This window comes from Schistosoma mansoni, chromosome 4 (genome assembly GCF_000237925.1).
Source record: "Schistosoma mansoni strain Puerto Rico chromosome 4, complete genome".
NCBI classification, from domain to species: domain Eukaryota; kingdom Metazoa; phylum Platyhelminthes; class Trematoda; order Strigeidida; family Schistosomatidae; genus Schistosoma; species Schistosoma mansoni.
In genome coordinates, this window is record NC_031498.1 from 10,462,765 (window position 1) to 10,472,367 (window position 9,603).

At 33.3% G+C, this 9,603-nt stretch overlaps 1 protein-coding gene and 1 non-coding gene across 2 annotated transcripts in view; one reads left to right on the plus strand and one right to left on the minus strand.

Moving 5' to 3' along the window:
• Nucleotides 1–4,880: 4,880 nt before the first annotated feature.
• Nucleotides 4,881–9,603, minus strand: part of Smp_159700 (putative potassium channel tetramerization domain-containing) — a gene marked incomplete at both ends in the record, with an annotated part of 9,619 nt that continues 4,896 nt past the window's right edge. Inside the window, one exon of the mRNA XM_018796792.1 lies at nt 4,881–5,694. Within this exon, the coding sequence (XP_018651899.1) occupies nt 4,881–5,694 (814 nt within the window). The remainder of the gene's footprint in view (nt 5,695–9,603) is intronic.
• Smp_tRNA_00662_Gln_TTG.1.1 lies at nt 8,047–8,113 on the plus strand. Its single transcript has one exon. It is a non-coding gene (tRNA).

The window sequence follows — 9,603 nt, forward strand, 5'->3', positions numbered from 1 at the left end:
ATTTCTCCGTACAAACAACTCATTGGAAGCCTTTTAACCTGTGAAAAGTCTGTTTTTCTCTCAAAGGTAGCATTTCATTTGAGGTTAATGCAAATCAATGTAATCTTTTATAACTAGCGTTGTGTCATTTATCTTTGTTTAATTAAATTGATATTTACTATTATTACATCTTTAAATATATTAATGCCAGACTTCGTCAATGCTACTCCTGGTTCAACTGGCCTTGGGTTAGAATAAACGCTCATCGAGGGGTAAGTGAAGAATAAACCGATTTATTAGTGATCCAATATGTAGAAAGATATTTTCTCGATTTGGTAAAGATATTACAGTGTGAGTTTAATGAATTTGATACGCCCGATATTTTTGCTATTGACGACCTAGAGCGCCATGAAATTCTACAAAACAATTTCATTACTCCAGAATGCTTCACTGGTTGACAAAGATCGAGGAAACTCTCCCATGGTACGAAATTATGGCAGGATCTGGGGATAGAAATTGTGTTGAGAATGAGTGAGGTCACTGGCCAACGGACCTTCAATGGACTGTTCGATTCTTTGCTTCGTTCTCCCGCTGGTTTTAAAAACATAGAATGTCATGTATCTGACTAAATTTCAGAAATCGCTTGAAACGTAGTGACGAAATCCGTCAAACCGAAGAAAAGAAACCTGCTGATCTCTTCCTTACAGTTATGCGCTTCCACAAACTTTTAAGTGACCACAGACGGTTGGGAACTATTAAATTAAGGTTCTGGTCCGACAAAACCGACATCACTAATTGCCTTTGACACCACAATATCCACAACAAGTTGCTCTGGAGTGTTAGAAAACCTACGGAACCATAAGTAGTTCTCGGGATAATCTCTCTTCTGTGCGTTAACTTTAACCGTAGCTGGTGGATTAAGACGTACATCATGCAATGCACCTCTGTGATTGTGGCACGATATCACTCCAATACTCTCTGACTTTCATATCCTTCCTTAAATTTTGAACGATCGCATGCAGGACGAGCTTTTTATTCTGCAGGTGTCAAATAGAAAGAGATACGTATATACGACACAATTTTTGTGTACATGACCGTGGTTTTATGCATCTCTCCTTACTGGAGTTTTGTTACTGTCGACGTCCTAATGCTTATCGTTTGCATGGATCTGCCACCACATGACAACTCGCCCACTGGACCAGGTAAGTGAATGTTTGAAGATTCCAACACTAATTTTTCGTTTCTGAAGGTTTATTTTATGATTACGGATTATATCCTGTTTTGATCAAACATTCAACTGACAGACACTTTCCTTCGGCAAATAATGATTATCCAGGACCGTCCAAAATTTAATTTAGTCCAGTATGTGTAACTAGGGATGATACATATAATACCAGAGCTGAGGGACCATCTTTCCCCCCAAAAAGCGCTCCGACTTGCTTTTGTAAAGCAATAGGTAACAAAGCAGACGTGTAGAATTATGGTCTGATTCAGTTTTAGTTCCACTATAATAATAGACCTAATCCCAAAACTGTGGATTTGTCATAATGTGACCACCTAATCTATGAGATCTTACGTGGAATTTCCATCACTGTCCCCATTGACTCATCCAATCCTGACTATCAGCAGTATGATGTCTAACACTTCTGAAGAACAGATTTGACTAGGGAAGGGAGTAGTATATTTGGCACAAGAACATGGAGTTACATGGAATGACCGTGCTTTCATGACCTGGTCGTGACATTTCCAATAATTATTCCCACGTTCACCATTACTGACCTTCTTTGTGTTAACTATTCAATGTAGAGCGTCTCAATTATCTCATGTTCTGCTTGGAGGATCGTGTGTTCGGAACGAACACCACTACACCACTACACTCTCTCACCAAAATCAATGTGACGTTGGTTTGACACCAAAACGGGTGGGATTGCTGCGTACCGGAGCTTATCGAAAGAATAAAAATAATCCTCCGGGCACTGACAAACTAAAACACAAATGAAAAGAATGTGGGAAATACATTTAACAATTTCAAGATGTCTCTTTTAGTTCTCAGCACGCTTCAAATGAAAATCCACATCAGTATTATTATTTTAGCCTAACATAATGAAGAATGGTTTGGTATAGAAATATTTTAACAAATCACAATAAGATGCATAGTAATAACTGTTGGTTAGTAGCTAAACGTGTGGGCGGTATAAGCATTTTGTGCTTTAAAATAGAAAAACGATCAATACTGTTTCAGTGTTTATATTGGTATGGTTGAAGATACGACTAGTATTCTAACTTTACAATTAGCTACCAGTAGCACCTTCTATATTCGAAACCTTCTTGGCCAATGGAAATCAGAAGTCAGACGAGAAGAAGTAGGAAAGATATATTTGATACGTTATCAATATATCTAGAAGCGTTTGTTCTAAGCTGACTAGTGAACGTAGGAGCAGTGTTCCACACCGAGTTGAAAGTGATCTGGTACGGATGCATGACCGAAAGCTTTCAGTTAAATAAGTCCACTTAAACAACGTGGTCGGCATCCAATGTCGAACACTTAATGAGCTATTGATTTTGGGGAATTATTTACAGCTACATGGTCTTTGGTTTCAATTAGAAAGTCAATCAACGTTTATGCCGGTATACTGTCCGTACGAGTTGAGTTTTAGTTACATTTGGATTGGTGGGCTAACTGAAGGAATAAATTATATCCAGCATTTGATAATTGTTGATTATTGCCTGCAAGAAGACTGTGCAGTATATTAACCATCAAGACACAACTCAATGGACAGTGAGTAATGTTCGTTTCTCAGTTTTGTAGGCACTGCGGCTGTAGCAGGAGGGATGCTGTGGGAAAAACTTCGAAGCGTTTTTGTGGACAGCGTTCTTTTTTTTTCTCCGTTTATTGCACTTCAACTCTTATCTAGAACTCTTAAAACCATGTTATATATTTCTCAATCTTCTGCGTATGGGCCTGCATTATTTGACTTTGATTAAGATTTATATTTTTTTTATATAACTTTGTTATTGATTAGTGCCAATCTGCTGACGTGAGGTTGAGTTTAAGTGAAATTAAAGTTTACGCATAGAGTGGTTGACTACTGGTGAACTTTGCCTGTCTGTTGGGGATAATCAGTCGAATCATTGCAGGCAGAGTCTTGATCTCTTTTTCTTGAGAATGTATGATAATGGAAGTATTCGAATTGATGTACTATCTAAGAACCCCTAGAACAGTTGAATTTAAGTTCGGAAAAAGTCCTCATTTAAGTACAGTAAAATCATCAGTGAGTACAAATACCTCAGAATACTGATGTGAACAGGGAAACAAAGAAGCTATGACAAACGACGGAAGATATTTTCGCGGACGTTAGTTTCTTACTTCAAAGCTTGTAAAACACTAACATTTGGTTTTGTCCCTAATTTATTTTACAAACCATAAGCTTTCGTTTGATGTATGATTTATTATCATACTTTTTTCTGTTCCAAAGCTAGTGTAAATTAAACTTAACCATCAGTATTCTATTTTTCTACCCTAATGCCTAGTTTTGGACATAATTTTGTTTTTTAATTGATTGTACGTTTTGGTCATGGTAGTCCTCTATATTATTCATGTATCTTTTTACATTATTTTGGTTCGAAGTGTAGTCGGATTCGGAAATAATTCGCGTAGTATTCCAGTTGACTTGTCTTCTCTCTCTCAGGTGCTAGTCAACCGATAAGGTGAAAGAATAGTTTTCATCTTCCTACCCAAGGAAGTTAGTCTCACTTCGAACCCAAGCGATTCTAGCCTCAAGGTTAAACCAGTCAGCCTATTGTGTCAAGGCCTTAATCTAGATTGTAACAAGTTGTCTTCTGTATATTAGTAGGTAGATAGATCAAGGATGTAACAAATACTCTTAGTGATTCTCAGTTATCCAAGTTGAAGTTATTAAACACTCTTTTTGATGTTAAATAAGCTATTTTGTGCTATAGAGACCTTTGATTATAATTTCAGGCTGTACCGTTGGAGTTCTTTTCTACTTTTGATATGATTTATTTTCTTTGTTACGTTAGAACGATTAAAATAGTCACAGAGTTTTTGTTATGATATAATTTAATACGTATGACTCAAAAAGGGTTTGAACGATATAAAGTAGAACGTAAGTTGGTCTAATCGAGTAAAAATTGCTTTCCTGGTCCTTTGAGTTCAGCCCAGACATTGAAATTTTACTTGTCACTATAGTTCATAAACAATTATCCGTTATTACTCACGTTATTTTTAAGTTCCAAAAAATTTGACTTCACAGTGGTTCTATGTATTTGCATTATTCAATGAGTTGCTTTTTAATTCTAATACGTTGAAAGACTCTATATATCAGTAGATTTTATATAATAACGTAGAAAGGCTTACAAAATGTACAAGACCAATACCATCAAAGTTAATGTGAATGCAGGGTACACAAAATATACTGGAACAATATTTCTACCGACAGGTACAGTCGCCAGTAACAAAATAATCAAACTAAGGGACATTAGGCGACTAAATCGTTAGAAATATGAACTGATCACTTATCAAACAGAAAAAGTGTTCCTATCAAACAAGGAACAATATTCTATTTAAGCATAAAAAAATAGGAAACTCAGATTTGCTTAAGAAGTTAAAAGTTAAACTGTTAGACAATGATTACATTAGGAGTGGGGAAATCGTGCAACTAATTATCGGTCAACAAACAGGGAACCAGTTGGGATATAGACAAAAGTTAAAAACAAATCTTGTTCGTCTGAATAGAGATTATATTTTAATAATTAGAATATTTGACTTTTAGTTGCTGCTAAAACAGATTATTGATGTTTTGAGAGGGGTCGAACTAAATAATTAAATTAACAAAGTGAATAAAAATGTAATAATAAGGAAAATACCTCTCTATAATCCGCTATTTTGATCTAAATAAACATATATTACAATTTCTATCGGCTTTTTTTATTTGATACTGAATAGTTAGTTCACAGTTATGATTTAATAACAATTCCCATAGTTTAAGTTGGTTGTATGTTGACATCACAAACCATGTTATTTCAGAATGACTGTCATATTCTGTTATTTGATAAGAGTTAGGTAAATGATTAGCGAAGTAATTATTTAAATCATTAAAACATTCTAAAAATCTTAGATTATTACATTTTGAAAAGATCATTCTTCCTTGATGCGGTGAAATTTTATCAATCTCTATTAATAAAAAGAAACATTGACTTTGTGTTACTTTGTTCGGAGACAACCTGTTCCCAAATTGGTCTTTTTGGTGTGAAGGTGAACTGTTAGCTATACACTTTTCAAGATTGGAGATTTTTATTGTACTGTTGACTACTGAATTAGGACATATATCATTAATCTCCGATTTTTGTGTAGTATCAATTTTCGACTGTTTTTTGGGAGGATATGGCATTTCTGTCTCGTTTTTCTTTTCGTCATGAACATACTTCCTATTATTTATTTCTTTCCTCTTCATTTCAGTTTTGATTTTTTTGAGTTGATTAACCATTTCATCTAACCCATAAAAAGTTGCTTCTTCAACTAACTGATCAAATTCTGTAAAATTAGGATCTAAGTTAACTTTATTAGTACGTAGGAAATTGAGCACATGTCTAAATAATACCCCGTCACGATCTATAAAATAATGTTGTTTCATTGTATCTAATACAATTGGTATTGTGCCGTTGAACATTTTGCCTAAAATTGAGTTTGGGTACCTGTATCATGTAAAAAAAATATTACGATTATAAAATTTTAAATAATCGTGAAAATCTTTTGTTCTTTATAGCTTGTCGCTAAAGGGAATTCACAAATTTATGAAATCATATAAATTGTATTCAAATCAAATTTCTGAACTGCAATCTAAATGTGGGCTTTTGTCGTGTTAGTAACTAACCTCATACATGATGAATATAATCGCATAGTTCTGTTAACTGAGATAAAAACTTTAATCATCATTTGTACATCAAATACAGGATTACATGATTAGAAATCAGTCGAAAAGGCATATTGGGTTTGTGTTCATAACAATGATATTTAACATGAATAACAGTTAAATTGAAATTGATAGTTCAAAGGTAATTCGTCAAAACGCCTGACCAACTCGGAAGTCAGACCAAAATTATATCAAAATTTAATTTTAACTTTTATCATACTGTTGTGTTTCCTTCCATTATGAACAACAGGCAGTCAACAAACTTCAGTTATGTGAAGGGAGTCTTCTTTTAAGAAATTTAAAGCAATTAGCCCTTTTGATAAATTTCGATAGTGTAATAAGAAGACGAAGATTATCAAACTATGTGATATATTAGCGCAATACATTTCGAACAATCTGGTCATATATATATTCGAATAGACTTTTATTAAAACAGAGACTTAAATCAGTCATCAACAAAACGTATTGTGCAGCGAAGGTCATTATCAAAGAAAGAACGAGGTCCTTGCTTCGTCCAAAACCTAAAAGACATAAAAACGATTGTGTCACATCCCACTGCGTTTACCAATTTAAACGTGTGTGTGTGTGGTCACACATACATAGGGAGGAGCAATCGTGATCTCAAAATTAGGGTGTGAATATATACCAAAATGTTTACAGAAACAAATAGAATCAAATGACCCGGTAAGAGTAAATGTTAAACATCCATCATATATTGCCAAACATATAATCGCAACAGGCCATAAGATTGATCTAAACTCTGCTCTTGTGGTGTTGTATAAAAGTGTAAAACGGCGTATACTAAGGTTTATTCAAACCCCCTTTGTGTATCCAAAACAGTTTGTTCTCACCTTAAACCTACCCTGGTAATACTAGCTTATTAGTCAAAGTGATTAGGTTTCAAATGGTTTTCACGTTATTTTTATTATTGCCTTATCTTCTCTTACTCCCCATTTCCAGTCTAGTTGACCTTTTATTTTTATATATGAATGTTCTTAACAAGCATATGTGTGATCAGATTGTTCGAAATGTATTGCGCTGATGTATCACCACATAGTTCTGATAATCTTCGTCTTTTTATTACACTATCGAAACTTCAGTTAATCACATTTAGACGATAAACCCACCACATATTTTCATGAAGATTAGTTAAGAACGCTAATATTCAATCAAACAAGGAGCGAGAAGAATTCCAAGACTTTAATAACAAGTAATAACAAATTATCTATGTGGTATTTAGTATGTATGTATGTGGAACGATTAGCAGCCTTACTAAGGAAAATCGAAACGCTGGATAACATTGTAAACACACATAGTGATAATATGTAATTTGAACGGCAATCTCTCTCCTGGGCTCTTATTGTGTATGAAAACTTTGAAAAAACTCAAGTAAAAGGTATCTGTTCAGTATTATATCTTCGAATTCGTCCAAAATATTATCATATATAGGCCAGTACATCAGTGGACCAGATCCTATTTCTACATATATCACTTGAAACGCTATAGATATGAAAGAATCTAACAAAAAGTGACAAGTGAAATGCAATGTTAGTAAAAGTATGGCACAGAAATACTATTAAAATTGCATCAAAAAATCGATAACACGAACAAAATTTAGGAGTATACTGTAAAGATCTTACTTTACAAAAAAACAATATCTTCACTTAGTTTAGTAACTAACAGAACATTCTTATACAATTCATAAAAGTACGATGATCCGTGGTTTGTTTTAGCAGTAATGTATGTACTATTAAGAATTTTTTTAATAGTGTTTTAAACTTTTTCCAATGTCCTGGTATGATTATTCTCTTCTCAATTAATCAATTTATCACATCTTACTTACATAATTCATTTTCCAAAAAGAGAAAAATAGTTATCAGCATCTATTATTTTACCTTAAAAATTAAAGATGAGGGAAGTTTAAATATAATAATAACGATACTATTATTATTAACTTTATTTACTATTATATTTTTAGTACAATATAGAATTCTCATCACAAAGTATTTCAACAAGTTCCCGTTTCTTATTTCTTGATCTATCCCGACGACAGATGTTGAGTGATCACTAGTTAGAAGTTAGCAGTTCAATAAATCGACATCTAAATAATGTACATTCTTTTCGCTGGAGAACTCAGTAGCTGAGTGGATAACGCGATGGCGTTTGAAGCGAAAGGTACTGGGTTCGAGTCCCAGAGTGAACATCAACTCTGAGATGCAGGTACATCCAGCGGACAAATGCAGAATAGGACGAAACGCGCGTCCTGGATTCCACTACTGGCCACTATCCATCTTTGCTTATAATGCTTGTGAATTAAGGTTATATCGAGGCAATACGCACAGTATGCACATATGCCAATAAGAGACTGACCAGTTGCAGTCCTAAACACCAATGGGAAGATTCAAACAAGTAATATCAAGTGAATTTAAAATTTAATAATTTGTTGAAATATCTAGATAGCAGGAACAAGTAGCTCAGATATTCTAGCAGGCCGCCATACCATATAATAATATTAAAACATGTATATTTGGTTTCTGATCATTCGTTGATACACTTTATGATTGAAGATGATTCTCTTAAACTTATTTATAAACTGATCATTCATTTGTGTTATTTAACTGACTATTTACATTATAATATTCTCTAAAGTAGTAATAAAAGTTGAAAAATCTAATTGGGGAAAATTGTGAGTACTACATTTATTCAATCAAAAAAAAAATATTCATAATAAAAATAACTTTGATTTCCTATAAGAGTCAATAAGTAAGTTTTTGAAAGGTTTCAAAAGACAAATTATGTACCAATATGTTAATTCAGAAAATTCAACAACTTACAAAGTTATTTAATGAATTTAAATAAAATTGAAGACTTCACTTCTTGTCATCTATGTTTTTGTAAGAACATGTACTAGAATGGTTGGGAAAAGGAGTCACTAAATCCATTAACAGCACCATCCTTTCTCACTTGGTAGATAGTGAACATCATATCAAAATAGAGGAAGCTTTCTCTGTTTTATATCAAGTTCCGAAAAATCTACCTCAAGGAGCTAGATTACGATTACTCTATATAGCCGAAACCATCTGGATCAACTCCAGAAAACCAAACTTATGTATCCAGAAAAGGTATATCCAGCCACTATGTTTACCTTGGCCTACGACTGGAGCACCGGATACCTAAACTAAATATTATAAACCCCTCCTTTTTTGATCATCTCTATCTTAATCTTCACATCCATCATTCCCAATTCGTTTATCGTAATTACCGTGATAACACCCCCTTTATTACATATTATACTCACACAATAATCTTATTATTATTACTATTACTATTTATCATTATTATCTCAAGTAACAAGATGAAATTCTCTTATTATGCATTTTATTCACACAATTTTTTTGCATTTTCAATTTTGCTATATTACTATTGTACTGATTGTGACTGGACACTTTATTGCAAATCATTTTGACCTTTATTAAATGACCTTTTAATTTACAAATAACACAATTTTAAAGTATATATATGTCGTAACAGATGCAAATGTTTACCATTTTTAGCATATAACATTATCAAATTAAATAAAGACAGAACAAATATTGATGCAGAATAGTATGAATTCATTATATTTCGTAGTTTCTCATCAGCTGCTTACAACCAAATAAAATTTTAATACACATTTGGTTGTAAGCAGCTG